At 36.1% G+C, this 23073-nt stretch overlaps 4 protein-coding genes and 1 pseudogene across 4 annotated transcripts; 2 read left to right on the top strand and 3 right to left on the bottom strand.

Annotated features, from left to right (window-relative positions):
* The first annotated feature begins 3530 nt into the window (after positions 1 to 3530).
* LOC116119413 lies at positions 3531 to 5619 on the top strand (annotated as a pseudogene).
* Positions 5620 to 7508: 1889 nt separating this feature from the next.
* Positions 7509 to 8459, bottom strand: LOC116119462 (dicarboxylate transporter 1, chloroplastic). The gene is made up of 2 exons (XM_031405414.1): positions 8175 to 8459; positions 7509 to 8082 (listed from the first exon to the last, which is right to left on the bottom strand). The coding sequence occupies exons 1-2, from the start codon at positions 8284 to 8286 to the stop codon at positions 7877 to 7879; spliced, it is 318 nt and encodes a 105-aa protein (XP_031261274.1). The 5' UTR covers positions 8287 to 8459; the 3' UTR covers positions 7509 to 7876.
* Positions 8460 to 9771: 1312 nt separating this feature from the next.
* LOC116119418 (protein RER1B-like) lies at positions 9772 to 12563 on the bottom strand. Its single transcript, XM_031405358.1, has 4 exons — positions 12352 to 12563; positions 11415 to 11807; positions 10276 to 10456; positions 9772 to 10097 (listed from the first exon to the last, which is right to left on the bottom strand). The coding sequence occupies exons 2-4, from the start codon at positions 11783 to 11785 to the stop codon at positions 10044 to 10046; spliced, it is 606 nt and encodes a 201-aa protein (XP_031261218.1). The 5' UTR covers positions 11786 to 11807; positions 12352 to 12563; the 3' UTR covers positions 9772 to 10043.
* A 1512-nt stretch (positions 12564 to 14075) lies between these two features.
* Positions 14076 to 15935, bottom strand: LOC116119415 (3-ketoacyl-CoA synthase 4). The gene has a single exon (XM_031405355.1). The coding sequence runs from the start codon at positions 15736 to 15738 to the stop codon at positions 14212 to 14214; it is 1527 nt and encodes a 508-aa protein (XP_031261215.1). The 5' UTR covers positions 15739 to 15935; the 3' UTR covers positions 14076 to 14211.
* A 1444-nt stretch (positions 15936 to 17379) lies between these two features.
* On the top strand, positions 17380 to 21425 carry LOC116119417 (gamma carbonic anhydrase 1, mitochondrial). Its single transcript, XM_031405357.1, has 5 exons — positions 17380 to 17614; positions 18405 to 18548; positions 19742 to 19867; positions 19971 to 20122; positions 20869 to 21425. The coding sequence occupies exons 1-5, from the start codon at positions 17500 to 17502 to the stop codon at positions 21142 to 21144; spliced, it is 813 nt and encodes a 270-aa protein (XP_031261217.1). The 5' UTR covers positions 17380 to 17499; the 3' UTR covers positions 21145 to 21425.
* Positions 21426 to 23073: the final 1648 nt, after the last annotated feature.

Raw genomic sequence — 23073 nt, 5'->3', positions numbered from 1 at the left:
GGTTTGCCTTACTGACACTTCCACACCCAAAAAGTTTCAAAATATCACTTTGCACCCAATTTTTATATTCTATTAATACCCAAAATACACTTCATTTTCTCAACCGATGTTTGATCACTGATCTCTTGTTCTCAGATTGAGCTTTGAGGTCGAGGTCGTTATGCTCTCAGGTAGAGCTCGTTATGCTCAGGTAGAGCTCGTTATACTCTGAGGTCAAGCTCGTTATGCTCAAGTCGAGCTCGTTATGCTTTGAGGTCGAGCTCATTATGCTGAGGTAGAGCTCGTTATGCTCTAAGGTCGAGCTCGTTATGCTCAGGTAGAGCTCGTTATGCTCTCAGGTAGAGCTCCTTATGCTTAGGTCGAGCTCGTTATGCTTTGAGGTAGAGGTCGTTATGCTCAGGTAGAGCTCGTTATGCTCAGAGGTCGAGCTCGTTATGCTCTGAGGTCGAGCTCGTTATGCTCTCAGGTCGAGCTCTTATCAAATCGTGATCAACTTCTAGCTCCCAAATCGCGATCAGCTCCTAGCTCTCAACACTCGATTGTGCTAGGAATAGTTCGAGCTCTTCAGTTTGAGACTGCAGCCTATAGTGCAACAGCCATTCAAATCAAAGACCTTAGCTTCTGAAGTGCGATTACGCACTCTAAAAACTGGGGGGCTTCTGTTATGCCTAAAAATTCACGCTTATGTCAGCCCAATAAATGTCTTTTTATACTAGCTGCCAAGCCCATACCTCAAAGATATTCATACCAACCCTATCTCATTTCAAGAGATGAATGGACGAGAGCCTTCCATGTGTTAAGGCAACTTGCAAAACACTCATTACATTGAGTTCAAAGGTATATAAATTGACATTTCTCTTTCGGAAAAGCGAAGGCTGGGCAAATGAGAGTTAGGCATAGATTTGAGTCTCATTTCATTATTTCTCTCTGTAATCAAAGCTTTTCTCCATCTTTGTATGCCCTATGGGTAATATCATAGAAATAGTCAGAGATCAATAAAAAAACAGTGGATGTAGGAGTCGCTTATTTGAGCATCCAAACCACTATAAAAGCCTCTCTTGTTAGCCTATTATTTATGTTTTCTGCAATATATATAATCTCAGCTCCATATTCAAATCTCATGTATCCATCAAGTGTAATTTCTAAGACCCTTTAGCAATTTGGACGTTCGAGTCGTTGGCATCCAAAATCATGCGTCAACATTTTTTTGTAAAACTCTTGGTGGCGATACTTCAAACTGTGGTTCGTTAATCACATCAATGGTGGAAATCAGAAACTCATTATAGATGGTCAGTGTCGGCTGAAGTTTCCAGAGTGGCGGGGGCACAGGCACCAACTGTTCATTTTTTTAAGATAAAAACTTGGTGACGACCCAATCAACAGAGTCTATGAATTCCCAAAAGCAGCCTTGTTTGGCTGGTTCAACCATTACTTGTAAATAAATAACTAATAGGGGGTGTTTGTCTAAGCTTATAAACTAGTCGAACTAGCTTATAAGCTTTAAAATTAAGTTACTCTGTTTGTTATAACTTTTTGAGCTTTAAGTGAGCTTATAAGCCAAAAAAAAAAAAATAAAATAAGTTGGGGGGGAGGTACTTTTTTTTTTTTTTTTTTGCTTATAAGCACTCTACTTATAAGATAGTTGACCAAGTTATATATCACATTATCCTTGTTAATTTTAAAATTCTATAGTATACCCTTGTTTAATGTAGTACCATTTTTAGTCATTTATAATAATTACTTATAAGCCATATTTTACCAAACACGTCAACTACTTATCAGTCAATTATAAGTACTTTAACCAAACCGTAATTGCTTAAAATTTCAAATGCTATAAGCTAAAATTAGCTTATAAGAATTTGTTGCTATAAGTATAAGAACTGTTGCTATAAGCTAATTTTCATAAGCTCAGACAAAACCTCTTAAAACAACAGCTTACTATGCTTACAAGATTAAATATTTTATTAAATATCATTTCAAGAAAAAAAAGAAAGAAATGATACAAGCAACGATTGCAAACTTTTTAATTAAAATTAAATAAATTAATAATTTAGTATGCATTTCCTTGCTTTCGTTTACTCTAATCAGTCTCTCTCAGTTTATCTTCCATTTTTCCTTGTTTTTTCCGAAGCAAGGAACATAACATAACAGTAACTAACATAGCTCTTTTCAGTATGCACACAATCGGATATTACAATATAATCATGCAGGCTCAATTAGCACTTGATAATAAAAAGTAGCCTCTAATTCCAAAACTGGGGCTCCCTGGAGGCCTTAAACATATTTCTGCACGTACGCTCATATTAAGTGGTCGAGAGAGCTTTTCAATTTCGAAGTGGTTCGAGGGCCGGGGCGGTGCCGGTGCCGGTGCCGATGCTGGAGCTGGTGCAAATGTGATTCATTTGGCAGTGGCGCGGAGTTATTGGGGTCTTTGGATGTCTCTAAATATGTCATCATTTTCCTGGCGTTTGTTCCTTCATTCTCCTTCCCTGCAATACATAAAAAAAAAAAAAAAAAAAAAAAAAAAAAAAAATTCCCGATATATTAAATAAGGAACTGGAAACTGAGTAATGATTTATAAATCGCGAAGAGTAATTTCCTACCATTTGGATCAAAGTTGGGTTTGGAAGATTCTGACAAGAGATAAGAGGAGTGATGATTGTGAGAACAGCCAAAAGAAGAATTTGAGTGGGTCTGACTCCTTATCCAATAAGGCATTGTTGAATAGAAGGACTCCAACACTCTCCTCACGATCACGCCCATATGTTGGATCATGCTGGTATTGAGGTAGTTTCGGCTCTAACTCCTCACTCGTTGGTCAAACATTCAGCTCAACTGAACCTGGGCTCTGATACCATGATAGAATTTGGGTGAGTTGACTCCTCCTCACTCAATAAGACATTGTTGAATGGGAAGATTACCCTCTTTATAACCAGTAGGTTTGAGCGTGCTAGATGGTATGTGACTCCAACACTCAAATGTTATGTTCTCACCTAATTCGCGTGCCTAGTCGGTGTGTGATCAACACTAAATGTTGTTCTCACCTAATTCAAGATAAGGACTCCTCAACCGAGATTTGAAATTATCTTCTGAAGCTTTCTTTCATGATTTCTCCCGCCTTCTTGCTGCAATTGCTTCAACAACACTGATGAAGTAGATGAACATAAACCAATCAAAAAGTATACGAAGTTGAAATTAAAATTTTAGACTATGGAGCAATTATCAATGGTGACCTCTGATTTTAGAAATAGAGACTTTTTTCGTTAAAAACAAAAAAATAATTGTAAAAAAATAATCCAATATGTCCTAGAATGGCGTGATGTACGCTATAGGCTATAACGGCATAATTAACGTCTACAGTGGTGAAAACAAAAGCCCACCCACCACAACAGTAACACCATAGAGACTTCTATCAGTCTATCTCCAAAACTTAAACAATATATATAATTGTATGCTATTCACTATTCCATATCATAAACTTCCATTGCCTTTCCTACTATTTCTATACTTTAAACTTAAAAAACTAATTAATGGCTGAGAAAAGCAAGATTTTGTTTATTGGAGGCACGGTACATTGGGAAGTTTATTGTAGAAGCTGGCATAAAGGCTGGTCATCCTAGCTTTGTTTTGTTAGAGAGAGTACTGTTGCTGATCTATCAAGGGACAACTTGTTGAGAAATTCAAGAACTCAGGCGCCACCTTGGTTATGTATGTGTTTATATATATAATTTCTTTGTGTGAGTTGATTTTGTGGTTATGATGAAGAGTGAGATATTACAAATTAGTGTTATTATATAGTTTTGATATTACTTTGCAGGGAGATCTTTACAACCATGAGAGCTTAGTGAAAGCGATAAAGCAGGTTGATGTGGTGATATCAACAGTAGGCGCCTTGCAGTTAGCTGATCAAACCAAGATCATTGCTGCCATCAAGGAAGTGGTAATGTTAAGGTTGGTTTCTTCTTTGAATAAATCAAATATTCTTTTATTTTATAATTGATAGATACAATTCCTCAAAGTTTGATTTTAATAATTTGAAAAATGGAATTGAATTAGGGGATTTATTTATTCTTCTTGCTTGAGAAGAGAAAGAGAGAGGATGTTAATTTAATTCGGGTAGTCATGGTGTTTCCAAAGGAGACATTTCCATTGGCGTACGTAAGTGGATAGAGGTGATTTGATTTCGACCATAAATCGGTATCAATGGAGGATGCTTTGCAGACCCCGCCTCCAAATTTGGTGGTGGCGGTGGTGGGTGGACCAAAACTGCAGTTAGATTAGAATGTGTTATCAAGTAGTGGGAAAGAAATGAATACTGATGGAATAAGCTATTTGTCCTTGCTTCCTTAAACCGAGTGTCATGACTAAGGACCACGCTTCATTGTGGAGAATACTCTTACCATGATGGGACATTCATCCACATATATAACTTTCTCAGACATAACAGACCTTTATCAGTCAATTTTTCTTCAATATGTATATATATCGTAAACATTAATACATGAATTTAAAGACATGTACAAACACAACATACTGATAAGATCAATGTCCTGTTACAATAATCAGTATTTGAATGTTTCAGAGATTCTTCCCGTCAGAGTTTGGAATTGACGTGGATCGTCAGAATGCAGTGGAGCCGCAAAATCAACATTCGCAGTCAAGGCGCAAATCCGCCGTGCTATTGAGGCTGAAGGGATCCCATACTTACGTGCCTGCAACTGCTTCGCTGGCTATTTTTCTACACTTGGCCAGCGAGGAGTCAGTGCTCCCCCAGAAACAAAATCACTATAAATGGAGATGGAAACGTCAAGGATATACACTCTCTCTAAAATCGCTTAACTTTACGGAATATATTGGTATTATTTCTTGATTCCAGAAGCAGAGGAGCTGATGAGGCAGAAATTTTAGCAGAACATTGACAATGGTTCATTGAATATTAAGATTTGTTGAAACAAAATAAACTGCCTCTCCCTGCACTCATTTTTGTCTGCAGTGGTTTCAACAATGAAGCAGACATTGCAACTTATACCATCAAAGCTGTGGATGACCCAAGAACATTGAACAAAATCCTCTTTATCAAGCTCCTCAAAACACTTACACGTTCAATGAGGTTGCTGCTCTATGGGAAAAGAAGATTGAAAAACTCTTGAAAAAGATATGTTCCAGGGGAGCAACTTCTCAAAGACATCCCAGGTCAGATTCCAGTTTACCTAATCTTCTGACCTTTTTTTTTTTTAAAACATAGAGGCAATTAAAGTGGTCTGCTTCATTCTGTGAAATTTTTACAATAATTGTTGCAGAGTCTCGTTCCCACTCAACATCATGATGTCTATGAAACACTCGTTTTTTGTGAACGGTGATCAGACAAACTTTCGATCGACCATCTTTTGGAGTGGAGGCTTCGAGCTTTATCCTGATGTCAAATACACCACAGTGGAAGAATATCCCAGAAATTCGTTTGAGCTATTAAAATTATTCAACCTTTAATTAGCTGTTGCTGAATAATTATAAAGCTGTTATCATTTGCGATTTCAGCATGAAGCGTGTATTGTGTCATCGTGCTCTGTGTTTCTTCGAATCTAAGACTCTGAATCATATTTCGCTATATGTATTGAATCATATCGTGCTCTAAAGCATTTCTCTTATGATAATTTAGATTCTTTTTACCTTGCATTCACGACTTGGATATGATGCTATGATGATGACTGATTATGCTTAAAATCCAAAATTTAATAAAATGTTCAAAATAGACGGATGAGATTAATTACAAAAATATCTTCAAAGCAGAAAGATTCGAAGTAAACCAAAACAAAAGTCCCTTATAAGTAGTAAAAATGAAGAGACATTCTATGTAAATAAAACTTAACTATAACAACACATGGTAACTGAAGGAATCATGGAAGCTCTTTATCTAGCTGGAGTCCGTAAGGTTCATGTCAGCAGGTGGTTTACTGTGGAGAATATGTTCTTCCCACCAAACTTAGAATTGAAAATTTTATTAATTTATTCTTTAAAAAACACTTTGTCCCCTCCCCTACCTGAAGCTACACCCCACGTACCCAATATTTCACCAACTAAACAGCTATTCAAACTACTTGATTACCAATTTCCATTTTTGGCATTCTATGGGCTTTAGAGAAAAATTTCTAATGAGAGAAAGTTAAAAAGCATATATGAGTAAACGACCTTTTCCCACCCAAGGTTTACCTTAATGACACCTTCACACCCAAAAAGTTTCAAAATATCACTTCGCACCCAACATTTATAATATGTTGATATCCAAAATATACTTCATTTTCTCAATCGACGTTTAATGAGTTCTAGGAGCCAGGATAAGAGGTTTTTTGTAGAGTGAAGGCCGATGGATCAAATGCTGGTGACCGATTGAATATTCACCGTTGGAATCAACCGGAAATCAACTAAGAACAGAAAATCTTAACTTTGCAATGGCGAACAATCGACAAGAAATCAGGTGTCTGAGTGAGAGGGGTTTTGTAGAGAGGAGACCGAAGATTCAAATGGGAGTGACAGGGAGAATTTTCACAGCTGGAATCAACTTTGGATAATAACGAAATATTAACTTTGGGTGGGAAAGTGGCATTTTGAAACTTTTGAGTGGAAAAGTGATGTTAAGGCTAACCTTGGGTAGGGAAAAAGTCGTTTACTCCATACATAACTGCATAAATGAGTAAGACAACTCCGGAAGCCGCATGGGTCACTTTGGAGCTTTTATGTTGCGGGCATCATAAGCAAAACTAACGGCAATATTTAAACTTTATAGAGAAGCTTCTCTCTTTTTGGCGTCAATTTTCCAAGCCCTAATGAATAAACATTATGATTTAGTTAAGAGTACCACAATTCCATGATTGCCAACAACGAAGTTGGTCTCTTTTCTTTGTTTCTTTTTATTTTTTTTAACAAAAATCATCAATACCTTGTAGCAAGCAGTTGGCCCAGGAATCTATTGCTGACACGTCGTAAGTTCGACATGGTGCTTGATCATGTCATAGCTAATTGCTCAAAGAAATCCTATTTCAATCTGTTACTTATGAGATCCATTGCTGAAATCTTAAGTAATTAGAGGCCTCATCAAGGGAAGGTTGCAGCTGAATTCTAGGACTTATTCTTTATCATGTTTATGTTCAAATACAACAATTCAAAACGTGCCTACCACTCTGGCCCTGTAATCTTTGATTGCCAATTTGACATGTACATGTTCTCTTCTATTGACTTGTTTTTTATTGTAAAACTCTTGGTGGCGACTACTTCAAACCTGTGGTTCGTTAATCACATCAATGGTGGGAAATCAGAAACTCATTATAGATGGTCAGTGTCGGCTGCAAATTTCCATAGTTGGCGGGGGCACCAACTGTTCTATGTTTTTTAAGATATAAAACTTGGTGACGACCCAATCAACAGAGTCTATGAATTCCCAAGAGCAGCCTTGTTTGGCTGGTTCAACCATTACTTGTAAATAAATAACTAAAACAACAGCATACATATGCTTACAAGATTAAATATTTTATTAAATATCATTTCAAGAAGAAAAGAAAGAAATGATACAAGCAATCGATTGCAAACTTTTTTTAATTAAAATTAAATAAATCAATAATTTAGTATGCATTTCCTTGCTTTCGTTTACTCTAATCAGTCTCATCATCAGTTTATCTTCCATTTTTCCTTTGTTTTTTTCCGAAGCAAGGAACATAACATTAACAGTAAATAACATAGCTCTTTTCAGTATGCACACATCGGATATTTACAACTATAATCATGCAGGCTCAAATTCAGCACTTGATAATAAGAAAGTAGCCTCTAATTCCAAACCTGGGGTTCCCTGGCGGCCTTAAACATATTCTCTGCACGTACGCTCATATTAAGTGGCCCGAGAGAGCTTTTCAATTTTCGAAGCTGGTTTGAGTGCCGGAGCCGGTGCCGGTGCCGGTGCCGGTGCCGGTGCTGGTGCTGGAGCTGGTGCAATATGTGATTCATTTGACAGTGGCCGCAGAGTTACTGGTGTCTTTGGATGCTTCTCTAAATATGTCATCATTTTCCTGGCGTTTATTCCTTCACTCTCCTTCCCTGCAATACATAAAAGAAAAAACCCGGATAGATGAAATAAGGAACTGGAAACTTGAGTAATGATTTATGAATCGCAAAGAGTAATTTCCTACCATTTGGATCAAAGTTGGGTTTGGAAGATTCTGACAAGAGAATAAGAGTAGGAGTGATGATTGTGAGAACAGCCCAAAAGAAGAATATGAGAACATAAGCTCTATCGGTCATTTGTCCGGGAAAAGTGATGCAGCTTTGGAGAATGTTCAATGTTTATTCCAAGTAATGAGATGAGAGAAGAAGCAAAACTTGAACATCATAGCTGGCCATGTTTCAGGAACACCCTGTATTATAAAACTCAAAGCAACTAGTAATAGTACCAATTTGTAATATGTATCCCTTTCAATAACACAAGTCAATTTATTAAAATAACAAACAATATGATTTTCGTTGTTTAGTTGTTGAAGAGTTGTTATACTAGTTGGTTGTGTGAATAGACATCCATCTGGAATCTCTAAGTCAATAATCGGTTTTGCTGTTGCTTCATTGAAGGTGAATTCTCTAATACGCCCAATCAGTGTTTGCCGCATGGCAACCTCACGACTACTTGGACCATGATCTTTTACAAGCATTAATGATTGATGACACTCGAGGTTGATTAGTTTTGAAGCGTTTGATTCCATGCTAACACTTTGTGCAAGTCTAAATAAAATCCTGTAGAGAAATTGACAAAATCCAGCCACCACAGAGAGCTGCAAATCCCACCTATCATGAGAGACGAATGCCTCTTAAGGTTCAGTGGCATCGATACATGGATGTTGCCTCACTCAATTCACTACCTAATGTCACGGATCCTACATCACGCATCGGGGAGGTTTTGAGCTTATGAAAGGTCATCTACCTAATAGGCTATCTGTTTAGGTGTACAACTCACAATCCGTGACAATTGTATCAAACATACCAAATATATCTTTCGGTGTCCTGATCCATCTTTCGGTGTCTCATCAAACGTCCACGCAAAGAGACGTCCATGTGTAATAATAGGTCTACTCGAGAATGAGATGGAGGGGTGGGCAAGAGGCCCTACCTATGACGAAGGCGTCACAAGATTAGGTGAGAGAGAATGTCACGGATCCCACATCGAGCATTGGGGAGATCTTGAGTTTATAAGAGGGAGAGTTCTTTTCCCTAATGGGTTAGTGTTTTTTTGTATAAAACTCTTAGCCCGTGACACTAAGCAAACTTAACATCCAACAACTTGAAAAAAATAAAAAAAAATGAGGCCGCAGACAAATAAATACGTGATCATTGACTGAAGAATGCCGCAGAAACACGACTTTGAACAAAATTCCAGTAGGAAATTGGATTCTGTCCAGACTTCCTTTTCTCTTTGGGGACTGAATAGTTACTTAAAATCTGATCTTGCTTACTTTCCAGTAAAATTGAATGCTATAGATCATGACTTATCACAGTGCTGCTTATATATTAGTCGAAAAATGGGCTAGAAGCTTACTATCATCGTGTTTACTCCAAACCAGAAGCGTGATGATGTGTATGCAAAATAACATGAATATACCTAACACCATTATTGGCATTTGGCAAGGAGAACTATGCAAGAAGAAATAGAACTTCCAATTCAGACAAAATGGCATCTGGAAAATTCTAAGAAAAAGGGATTAAAGTATTGATAGCTAATCAACATCCTGATATCTTTCATTAATTAACAAATACTACTGAAGAATTATATTTTCAAGGGAAAAAAGGTGCAAGCAAGCTACACCCCATGAAAAAGGCAAGAACCCTACGTCATTCTAAATACAAAGCAGATGGAATCTTCAGCATATATATGAACTTTGCATTTGTATTTAACATGATATTTGTTCCATCTAAAAATTAAAAAAATTCAGTAAGACAAAAAGTAGAGGTGCAAGAATAAGGTTGCTGCACAATTCCCATTTTCCTCTAATCGTCAAGATATATCACGAGGCTCAATCCCTTGGCATACCACTGCTACCAGCAGCAGGCTTTTTCCCGGTATACCTCTGTAAAAGATCACCAAGACAAGTTATTATATTTCATTAAGAGAGCCAAATGGAATAAACTGTCACCAGATGCCTCCACAAATTTAGAAAATATAAAAAAAGAGTAGATTCAGGAGATGGTGGCAGAAAGCTGGGTGAAGGACTGAAAGGTACTATAATAACAATTCAGATCTCTCACCTGCTTCCCAAAGCTGAATGGAACATATTTATACTTAATCATGTGCATGATTTGGCGCTTCATGGTGAGGACAAACAGAACAATCCAGTAACAGAGCAATATGGGCCAGAAAACAGGGACATCAAAAATAGAAAAAAAGGTCATAAGGAAAGCTACGCAGAAAGCCTTTGTGATGGCATACCTGAAACAACAGAACAAAAAGAATCAAGTTTAAACCTGCATTTGAACTCATAAAATTCCTACAAGAACAGAAAAATATGAAAAGAAGAAAGGAGATTGACTCAGCTACATCTAAACTGATATTTTTAATCATCTGAGCGACTCATTATACTTCATACAGAATAAAAAACCATCTACAACCAGACTCTGTCAAGTTAACATTAACCAGGATTTGAAATTGGCACTGCCACTGATAGAGTGGGGGAACAAAGGGTAAAAAAAATACCCTGAAAGAGAAAATTATAGGTGCACCTCTTACAGAAAACATTTAATTTTCACAGGAGACCCATTTTAGAACATCAGTAGACCCAAAGGAGCTCCAAGCAAGTTAGCAAGATCAAGTCGCCAACATTTTGGAAAGGATGCATCATTCTATTCACTAAGATTCATTCTATTCAAAAATAGTCAACTTAATGTAGTATCCAACTCAGAGTAGAACACCTAACAGCTGCTGTCCAAGACTGCATATCAAACAGCAGAATATAGAGGCAGCTATTACAGCTTTCTTTGACTGAACTGTCTCTTTCAACTGGGTGTTCATCATTAGTTTAATCACCTCAAAGTAAGAAATAATTTAAATTGATCAACTTCACTTACAATACTCTGGACAAGAACAACGAGGTTGAACTTCTTTATTCACCTCAAAGTAACCAGAATAATTAATATGAATGAAATGCTATATTAAGAATATTCAAATTACAAATTTGACAAGCTTTTACAAGTATATGCAATAAACTAGGCTACCAATATTGATGAGGTGCATCCAATATTTGAACATTAATGGTTTGAACACTTAATGTTGATGGATGTGCCTCAGAATTTGACATGACAAAAATAGCAATATCGTATCAAAGAAAAATTATGAAAAATAAGCAAAATACTTCATTAAAATAAAGTGATAGTACAAGTATTTAAATTACCAGAACTTGAACTCAGGAAGTCGGCGAACAAAAGGCCTAAACTCATCTGAACCTTTAGTAGGCAATGAAGCTCCATCCAAGGCTTCAAATTCCGGATCAATCTTTGGCGACAGAAATCCAATTAACAGATTCAGAATATAGATTCCTAATCCATAGGTCACAATGTAAAATCCTTCAATATAGTAAACACGCAACACATAAATCGCAGCGGCTGCAAGAGTTCCAAGCCATCTCTCCATCGGATGCGGGGTTGATCGATCCAGATAGTATTGAAACATCCTTGAGAAATCGCTTTTCCACTTAGCAATAGGGGCCATAGCAGAGGCAGCATCACCCCCTCCTCCTCCTCCACCTCCTCCTCCTCCTTCCATGGGATATTAGGTTTGAAACTCTCTGCATAAACAGAAGAAAAAAAATATAGTTAAAACCTGAGCAGTATTTACACCGTATTTCATGATTCCAATAGGTTTTGTTTATCAAGAATGAGAAAACCCAAGTGAGGCTAATGGTTTAATAAGCTTAATTTCGTGTAGCATTCAGTATTCTGGCGAATCATATGGAAAATAGTAATAGAAATTTTAGGATTCGCTGCCTTTTAAAAAAAATATTTCCATGCCTTCTCAACTACAAAACAACAAGTGAGGTTTAACTTAAGCAATATCATGTCTACAATTAGAAACAGCGACGTCATAAGGTATCAAAAGATAAAAAAAATCTGGTCGATACCTTAAACCCAACCCTATAAGAAACTCTTCGACGAGAAATAAATATCGGAGGCACCTAGATCGGCTATACTTCAATTTCCATGGAGAATTAATCAAAACAGGTTAAAGCTATCTAAATTGTCAATAAATCAGAGGTTATACAAGCTATGTAAGCATAAAATTCTACGTATAGCATCAAAACGACAAAAGAGAGGACAAAAACGACAGCTCACCTTGAAGAAACGCCAAGGTAGGGTTATAACACCGAGAGGATCTCTGGATCTGAAGGTTATAAGTTTTCTTTTCTCGATTTCGTTCAATAAACTTGTAGAGACATGGCTCCTAATTTAGAGAAACAGTATTTTTTCCAGCATATATGATTATATGCACATATTTTTACGTGCTATTTTTAATTTACTCCTCGTCGAAACGCTCTGTTTTAAATTTTAATTATTTAATATCAATACTTTGAAAAGTGGAGCGCTTTATTTTATTTTGTTTTATTGGAATCTTATTAATTTGGGAAGAGAATTGTTTTTAAACTAATAATAACGTATAGGATTAGCCGATGAGGGTCCATTGTTGAACTGGATTGGGTCTGATTCAGCCCAATTGCGTGGATAAATTGTTGAGAGTGTAATCGTGTTCCGAGAGAAGTGTTAAAAGAATCTTTATTGTATTACTCAAAAGGTTTTAAGTTTAATACTCTTCAGTTAGTAGTAACAGGGGCAATCATCAAATAATTTAATAATTTTAAGGTCTCAAGAGATTAATCGAGATGCGAGCAAACTAGCTTGAATACCCCCCATCAAAAAAAAAAAAAAAAATTGTTTAGAGTTCTTTCAAATGGATCTAGTTATCTCCCTCACCTTTAAATCACTTGAATAAATTTATAATAGGAATTCAATAAAACCTGAAAAAGGGAATTTTGAAGGACATTAAACCGTAATTTATAACTTGGAAACACTATTTTGATATTACTTACAAATAAGATTACTCCAATATTGACGAAGTAAATAATATATTATTCATTTATCTGTTACACCCATATTAAGAGGAGAGTAAAAAAAAGAAGAAATAAAAATTTTTTTAATTGTGATTTGCTTTATTATAACAAAGATTAAACATTAGTTTAAGCTTAAATAACATTATTAAGGGAAACTATCACTGGGTGATCGAGTGATTCGATAGGGATTCTTGGGTGTATTACTCAAGAGGTCCTAAGTTCGAGTTTCTTCTCGGTTGTTAATAGGAGTAGTCATTGGAACTCTTACCCGATCGATAATTTCAAGGTTCTCGAAGATTAGTTGAGATGCGCATAAACTGATCCAGATACCCCGATAAAAAAAATAAATAAATAAATAAAAAACATTATTAAGGGGCTTTGCTTAGAAGACGATGATTACCATCCCAAATGGCAATTGCTTTAGCTAGCTACTATCCATATAATCACCATCCCAATTGGTAAATACTTTAATTTCTGCAAATTGGGTTTAGTTACTTTGTTTAAACACCATCATCATTGATCACCAGATGAGGCAAATGGAGAGCTTCTTCATGGTTTCTTCCTAATTCCCATTCTCGTGATTTAAAGAGGTTTCTTATCGTATGGATTAGTATCTCTCGAAGAATGTTGCAAAATGGACCAGTGCAATCTGGGGTTGCTTTCTTAAAACTAAAGGAAAGGATGATATGCAGTGGATTAATTCAACATTCTTAATAGGAAACCGGGGATTTATTGTTATAAATTAACCAAAAAAGGAAGAATTATTGTTTTTCAAACTACTGCAACTTGAATAATTGGATTAAACACAGGTATTTCACACCTGATCTGGGTAACTAAAAGTCTAAAACTTCTGTGAGGAGGGAAGTTATAATCGTCTCTTAAATAAATGAGTTTTGAGGCTGAATGAAACTACTTGATTCATAATGCTATTGAAAAATACAGGGAACTAAAAGGAAAGTCAGAAGAAACCAAAATTTGACAACCATGATCAGATAAAAAAGATCCAATAAAGTACAATATAAACAATCCTACAATGCAAGATACAGATAGAGATGCTTCTGCTGAAAAAATACCCTCCCTAAATTGACTAGCTTATTAATTTCACAGGATAAATATGAATGCAATCTTCCCAGGGTCCATTGCGGGATGGCTTCACATTGCGCATAGCCTGCCAGACAGCACTGTTACATTTGAAACCACTTCCAAAGGCAATCTGCCAGACCCGGTTGCCCTTTCGCATTCTCCCCTTGGCTTCAATGTATGCCAACTCATACCAGATAGAGCTGGATGAGGTATTCCCAAAACGATGTAGAGTCATCCGAGAAGCCTCCACATGCACTGGTAATAGCTGCATATTTTTTTCTAGCTCGTCAATTACAGCCCTCCCACCCGCGTGTATGCAGAAATGATCAAATGCCAGCTTAAAATCAGGGATATAAGGCTTAACATCGGCTTTGAAAAACTTCTTAATCAGAAGCGTTGAAAAAAACAGAAGCTGCTCACTAATTGGTAGAACAAGAGGACCCAATGTGGTGATGTTGGTTTTAAGTGCTCCACCAGCAATTGCCATCAATTCTTTTGATAATGAAACCCCTATCTTCCCTTGATCATCCTGTTCCTGATAAACGCAACGAAACGCCTTATCATCTGCCCCTTTATGTGTCCTCACAACATGAACAAGTTTATACTTTGCTCGCTTCCTATCGTTAGCCTTATTAGAAAGCAAAACTGCAGCACCACCAACTCGAAACAAGCAATTGGGTATTAACATAGACTTCTTATTCCCAAAATACCAATTCTGAGTAATATTTTCGGTGCTCACAACCACAGCATAAGTATTTCTATTCAATTGCAACAAATCTTTAGCAAAATCCACAGCAATCACCCCAGCACTACAACCCATGCCACCTAAATTGAAACTCTTAATATTACCCCTCAATCTGTATTTGTTCACTATCATAGCAGACAAAGAAGGTGTAGGATTAAACAAACTACAATTGACAACAAGAATCCCAATATCTTTTGGATTAACATGGGTGTTATTAAAAAGATTATCTAATGCACCATACATGACCTGTTCAGCTTCTTGTCTAGCTGCTGCTATGGTTGGTTTAGGAGGGATATTATGCATAGCTTCAGGCACGTAAGTTTCCTCTCCAAGCCCCGAACGCTCAAGAATTTTGCGTTGGAACTCGAGTGATGACTCATCAAAATCTCCAGTTAATTGGGAGTGCTTCATAAATTTCTCAGAAGGAGCTTTTAGATCATCAGGACCACGGTAGCACGAAAAATCAACCAAATAAACAGGTCTAGGACTCTTCATAATATAAACCGTTAATCCAAAAACAAGAATTGCAGAACAAATAATTATGCTTACCAAATTGAACTGTAGGTGGATCCATAACTGACGCAAATCATCCATATTCATTTGAGAAACTTCGATGGAAATCACTATAATCAAAGGTATAATACATAGTGCTAACAAATTTGATATAAGATAATGATAACCTAATTTCACATACTTTAGATTCACACTTTGTAAGAAATCCGGTAACCTTCGATTCTGTTTGATCTGAACCCCAACGGCACCACCACGACCGTCGTCTGGCTCCATAGTCGGGGGTGATAAATTTGGTTAAACTTTTTTTTTTTTTTTCCCAAATAAAGGAATATTTATTGGTACGGCTATTGATAATTATATAGGATTTGACAATTGTAAACAACTGTATCCCTATTTAACGAGGGATAATGAATAACAATCTCGTTGACAATATCTAGACCCAGTGCCAGATTTGCCTATATATACATTTACAGTTCACAGTCTGTTTTGATTGGAAATTTATGGTCAAACTTTCGTTTCCCTCCACTGTTTCTACAGATAAATTTTTCAGTGAACAGAAATCATATAATAAGGCAGAAGTACATATACCCACCCATAGTTTAGCCTATTTACTCGATCCCCTGGTTTGAAAAACTATCAACGTTCCACCGTCTGTTACTATTAGTGTGTCCGTCAATGGATTTTAACCTCGGACACATATGCAGGTAATATAATGGCCAAATTGCCCTTTCTTATAAAAAATTAACCTAAATCTTCATCTTTTAACCAATATCCAAATTAATATTAATTAATAACCAATTCAACTTTAATCATAAGATTAAAAATATATCTTCAAATTTACGGAAAATTCACAAACCACTAAATACATTTAGGAGAATTAATCAATAATCAGCTCCCATCCTCCCAACTAACCAAAAATAATTAATCAAACATTAATAACAAGTAAATAAAAAATAATTGTCAAATCTTCAATAAAACAATACTTTGTTAAACATTTAAAATAAAAATTAATGAAAACAAAACTTCATCACCCATTGTCTTCATCATAGTTTTGCAACTAAAGATCATCACCTTCACTATATTTCAACTCATAATCTATAACATCAAAGACAATATTTTTATTCAATGACAGCAAAATCAACCTACAAATAATAATAATATTAATCAAATCATAGACCCACAAACACCATAAGCCAAAGAACTTGGCTTCTTCATCCACAACTCAGTCCGGCAAACAGAGGAAAACCATGGCGAGAAAAAGGAGAAGGAAACATAGTCGAAAATGGAGAATGAATCATGGTTGACAAGATCGTGCCTTGGTAGCGCCTTTGAGCAATAAGTTAGCCAAATCACGACCTTACATAGCTTTAGGTTTTTTTCAACCACATAGGGTTTGTGTATTGTGTAAAAAACAAAAATGCCCTTGAATTGTTAAGCTTATCAGTGAAATTTGAAAAGATGGTGGAACATTGATGGTTTTTCAAAGCGAGGTTACCCGTTTGTAGGTGGGCTAAATCTTGGGTGGGTACATGTATTTCGGCTTATATATTTATACAATTTTAATATATGATTTTAAATGAATGAGTATATGAAATTTAAGAATCAACTGAACCGATAACAAGCATAATATCATAACACAAAATAGAAAGCATACATTAACTTTTACTAGCATATTGCATCAAGTATGTATGCGTTGCAATTCCATATTTGTGATTTGGCAGGGGCGTTGGTGTAATTCATAAATGAAAATCAATGTATTACTTTATATTTTGACTCATTTATTTACTTAGAGCACCAATTCATCTATTAAACATTAATTTATTTATAAAACATAATTTGTATTTATAAAGAAAATGCAACGTTCCTGTGGCAAAACCCCAATTTGCCCTCCCAAGGGTACGGGATATTCTACCCTAACTCAACGGTATCGTTTTCTCCTCCAGCTTGTTTCCCATCACACACACAGCGAAACTCAAAAAACCCAAAACCTCACTGACCTTACCTCCACAAACACACACTCTCACCGATCAAAAAATGGGAACCCTTGGGAGAGCGGTATACACAGTTGGATTCTGGATTCGCGAAACTGGTCAGGCCCTTGATCGTCTTGGCTGCCGCCTCCAAGGCAACTATTATTTTCAGGAACAACGTAAGCTCTTCTCTGTCTCTATTTAATTCTAGGTCTCATTTCATTTCCTGGAAAAAATTAATCTATCTCCTTGTTTTCATTTTAAGCCTTTATTTATAACTTATTCTTGTGAATTGCGTTTAGTTTTAAGTAATGATAACCAGACAACCTTTTGCTTTGTCTAGAGAAGCAGGGATTGGTGAATTATATAAATTAACGTATGCTTATGTGAAGGGCGAGTTGTTTTTGTACAGACATTGAGTTGCATGCTTGGTGTTTTATGTGAATATATATTATTGTTAGTGGGGACTATATGAGAATTGCCACATTTCTCACAAATGATTATGAATATTGAAAGTAAACTGTTATTATATCATTTGTAGTAGCAAATCTAATGTAGCTTTCATTTTCATTGATGCACGAGACTTCAAATACACCACGAGAACTTTTTCATAAGCTCATGGTAAGATATTAGTTACAAGAGATGTTCATGGTTTTCCTCACTTTGGGAATATGTTGGTGTAGCAACCAAAAATCTAGAGATATGGCAGAAAAATATGCATAATTTATTTTTAATTTTACACTAGGTGTGCTTAATTAGTTGGATTTTATGGAACCTAAAGGAAACTTTTAATCCTGCAAAGCCAGACTGTGTCACAGTGGAATTCTCAGAGTTTGCTGACTTCTCACAACCTATCTTTTTTGAATTTTACATTTCAAGTGCCTGTTTGTAGGCTAGGATTAGGTAACCGCTTTACCTTTTTTTTTGGTACATGAACATCTAACAATCAATTATCTCTTTTTGTTCCAGTGTCTAGGCATCGAACTCTCATGAACATATTTGATAAAGCTCCTGCGGTTGACAAGGATGCATTTGTTGCTCCCAGCGCCTCTATCATTGGGGATGTTCAAGTGGGAAGAGGATCATCTATTTGGTATGGATGTGTTTTGAGAGGTAAGATGCTTTCTGTAGGATTTAGTATTTGCTTGTTTGATGCATTTAACAAGTTTATTTCAATAAAGACTACAGTCATTGGTATATTTGTTGTATTGATTGAGGTAATACTTTAGGATTGCTATGCCTACATGAGATACAAATAAAGTAATTTTGATTTTGTATGTTAAAAAATTGCAATGTTAGGTTTTTTATTTTAGCCCTGTGTAACTGATGCATGATGATCATGGTGTTGCTTCTAGGAATGCAGGCTTTTCTATGTCAAACTGTCAAAAACTATCAGAATGTAGGATCTTATAACTCTATGGTGTGTTAGAAATGCTATCATAACGGAAACTGTGTTCTGCTTTTTGGTTTTTTGTGGTGTGTGTGTATGCTATATGTTATATTGCCAGTCATAGACTTAATTCCATATTGTAACATCTGTGGATCTGATTTGGCTGGTTTGATATGGTTTTAGTGTTGATAGCCTTTTGAGTAAAGATTATTATATTCTAATGAAACAGGACAGATTTTACTGATGGGTTCATTTTTTTGCTAATATGGAAGTAGTTAATAGAGGTTCAATACAGTTCTAAGCCATTGGTCTCGTTCTGGAGTAATATGTATTGAAGTGTTGAAGCTTATCATTTTAACTAGAAGTTAGTTTCCCACAATAAAATTTAAATTCTTTGTATGTGTTTAGTCTTAAATCACCTTCTCCGTAGCCTGGTATACATGTTTCTATTTTAATGGCATCAGCTAAGTGTGTAGTTTTTTGCATAGTTTCAACACACAGTATATAAGTGAATTTTTGGATCATGTTGGGACTTCTTTAACTGTTATTTCCTTAGCCAATAATTTTCTGCTTGCATTTATTGGCTTTCTTGTTACATCTTATGATAAGAAACAACAAAAAATTCCACATTACTTTGTCAAACATACAAGAAACAACAAAAAGCCAATTGTAAAAGAACTTTGCTAGACTTTGATTATACAGCTACATATTTAAATTACAACCTTATGATTGAGCCTCACTTAATTCAATTTGAGCACCTCCCTCTACTTCCCTTTGCGCAGGGAGCTTTAATTTACTTCACATTGCTTTTAGTTCACCTTTATGTGAATTATAGGTTTGTTCAATTAAATTTTTTGGGAGTTGTATATCGGTCGGTTTTGCAAATGATCATTTTAATGTTTCTTGTGTGTTGCAGGGGATGTGAACAGCATTAGTGTTGGATCAGGAACTAATATACAGGACAACTCGCTAGTGCATGTTGCAAAGTCTAACCTAAGTGGGAAGGTGCTGCCAACTATTATTGGGGACAATGTTACTGTAGGTGAGTTGTATGCTATTGGCCATATGTTTGACGTGACTGTTGCTGGCTACATCTCTCTTCTTTTTTTTTTCCTGGATTATGATTTAAGATTTTAACTAAGCAGGCCATAGTGCTGTTTTACATGGCTGCACTGTTGAGGATGATGCCTTTGTGGGAATGGGTGCGACTCTACTCGATGGTGTTGTTGTTGAGAGACATGGGATGGTTGCTGCTGGATCTCTTGTGAGGCAGAATACTAGGATCCCTTCTGGTGAGGTATATTGGCAAGCACTGTCTCACCCACACACATTCAAGGAAAACTGGTCTTATATGGTTTCATCTTATTGTGGAAAGAACTGTGATGTATATGTAGTATGATGAAGGAGTTATGAATTGAAAACAAATATTCTATGGTACTTTAATTGTCAGCAAACAGTTAGCTCATAATGCTTGCATGTATACATGAGGGATGGCATCTGATTAGTAGATGGGATAGATAGCCATCTTGACCAGGATGAAGTTTTGTGAAAAAAAAGTGGTCTGAACCTATTGATGTTAGCTATTTTAGTCTAGTCAGTGAAGGTAGAAGAATCACCAAACTTGCAAGTATGATAGACTAACATGTTGATAAGTCGGCCTGATAGGGACATCATTGCTAGGTTTTCAGCTCATCTGAAATGATCCCGAGTCTCAACCTCCCCTGTTGTCAATCAAGGTGAAGTGGGTGAATTCTTGTTCTCTTTAGGTAGCAATCGGCATCTTGTTATCAGTTTTCTTAACAGAATGCCAAGGTTTTTGTTGAGCGGTAAAAGACCCACCTAATTTTGATTTTATATCTCACTACTTTCCTTAATTCCTCTATATTCTCTCTTCTTAAGTGAATTTTACAGAACGCTGAGATTCGTAATTCAGTTTGGCCAAATCAGCTCATGTTCAGACAACTTCCATCAACTGTTCCTTGAGTGTTGCTTTCTATAATTATAAATATTAATTCGTGAATTGTGTGACACTATCTATCACAGGTATGGGGAGGCAATCCAGCAAAGTTCCTAAGAAAGCTCACTGATGAAGAGATAACCTTTATTTCCCAGTCAGCCACCAATTATTCCAACTTGGCACAGGTGCATGCTGCTGAGAATTCAAAGCCCTTTGATGAGATTGAATTTGAGAAAGTTCTTCGCAAGAAGTTTGCTCATCGGGATGAGGAATATGACTCAATGCTAGGTGTTGTCCGTGAAACTCCCCCAGAAATTATTCTTCCAGATAACATCAAAGATCCAAAGGCCTCACAGAAATGATAAATCACTAGCTATTTTTTGTTAAATTTGAATATTGAGGTTTGACATCAAGGAATATTTGTTGTTACATGCAAATACATGGAGAGGGAGTCATTCTCATTCCTAATAAGACCAGACAAGTAGGGTAGAATTATGGCTCCTCTTTAGCTTCCAGTTATGCCTTCTTGTGGCTGTTTAAAATCTCAATTTCTGCTCCGCTAGGAACTAATACCATAAAGCAGCTTGTATGTTGATGTTTTGTCTTGTATTTGAGATCCCTATGTTCGAGATGATTTTGTTCACCATCTGCACTTTTTGATTTTCATGTCGTTAATGGATATGTCACGATGAATTAGAATTTTGAGAGCCCCATGTATAGCATTATACTTTTGCTTCCTGGCGGGCTTGCATACCGTGATGAGTAGTTTGATGTTCTTCTTCAATGCTTTTGTGAAATCAGAAACTCAGAATATTTTATGCTGAAATTTGGCCTCTGATTGAGAGGCGCCTGAGGTTTGGAGACTTTTTCCTGTCGTATGATTTGAATTGGAAAGTCATTATGTCTGACAAGTTGGTAAGAGGCCAGTGAATGAAACTGCTGAAAGTTATTATTTTGTTGAAGGCATTGATGTTACCAAATAGCCTAAAGTGATTGTGATGATATTATACCCCTAGCTTATTGTCATTTAGTTGTTAAGTATAAAACAAAGTGAGTGATTCGAGTATGGTGCTATTAATAGAAAGTAAAAGCGTTCAACATAGCTCATTTTTAATGGTACTTTTTATCAGCTCATTTCTAAATTTTTTTATTTTAAAGAGCATGTTTTACATAAATAAAAATCATATTTATTAATTTTTAAATATAAATAACAAAATTTGTATTCAAATCTAATGGACTTTTTAAATTAAACTTAATAAATATGAGAAATGTTTTATAATAAAGAGTTTGGATCATATAAAAAGTCTTTTAAAGATATTCGGAGTGCTCAGCCGAAAGCAAAAGATGCTCCGAGTGTTCAGCCGAAAGCAAAATTTAGTTTAAAGGCTTTGATTCTTCTCCTTTCATCTTTATCAGTTTCCTTCTGTATAATTTTCTGCGCTGGCCGCCCACATTTTACTACGCTTTGGATAAGTTAACAGCAAAAGACAGCTCAGTTCCTGTGTGCTATTAATTTGTCATGGACAGTGTTTGATTTTGAACAAAAAATGTGAAAGCTCTGATTGCACGGGTGGTTAGCTTACGACATATACCACAACGGACAACACTTTGAATTTTATCCAAAACAATCGAAGATTCATTGCTTATTGGCTCACTGGGTCCTCCACAGTCCACAGTACCGTCCTACTTGAATCTTCTTATGGATTTTTGTATGTTGGGGCGAAAAAAAACATTACACATTTGTTGATTGGTGATTAGTGAAAAGTGAACATGAGTAAGCGCAATTTCTGCCAACCTAAGTACCTAACCCATGTGCTAAACCAATCCTTCCGATCCAAATTCTATAAGAAATACTACTAGCCTGTAAAAAATCGTAGCCATAGTCAGATCTGTTTCGCAATTATTGGAGTCCCCTGAGTCTGAATCTACAAAAGCCAAACATGCAATTCTCCGTGATTTCAGCTGAGGTGCCTTATGCTTGAAACGACAAAAAGGGTCGCCCCTCTAATCTTATAGATCTCCATATATTCTTCTCTCTTTCATGTTGTCTGATTTTCTTTGTACCCTTCCTGTTATATATATACCTCTTCATTCATTTCAAGTGCTATTCTTTTTCCTGGTTTTTTTTTTTAAACATTGATGGGTCCAATTTTAAATTATGGGCATTTTCATTATTGTGTAGATATAAAAATCTCTCTTCTAATCAAGTAGAGCACTGTTGAGACTTGAAAGCATGAAAAATGCGACTGCTATAGTTGAAGGCTTGAGAAATGATGAAGCTAAAACCTTTC

This window comes from Pistacia vera, unplaced genomic scaffold (genome assembly GCF_008641045.1).
Source record: "Pistacia vera cultivar Batoury unplaced genomic scaffold, PisVer_v2 Contig89, whole genome shotgun sequence".
NCBI lineage: Eukaryota > Viridiplantae > Streptophyta > Magnoliopsida > Sapindales > Anacardiaceae > Pistacia > Pistacia vera.
This window is presented reverse-complemented; position numbering and strand designations above follow the sequence as displayed.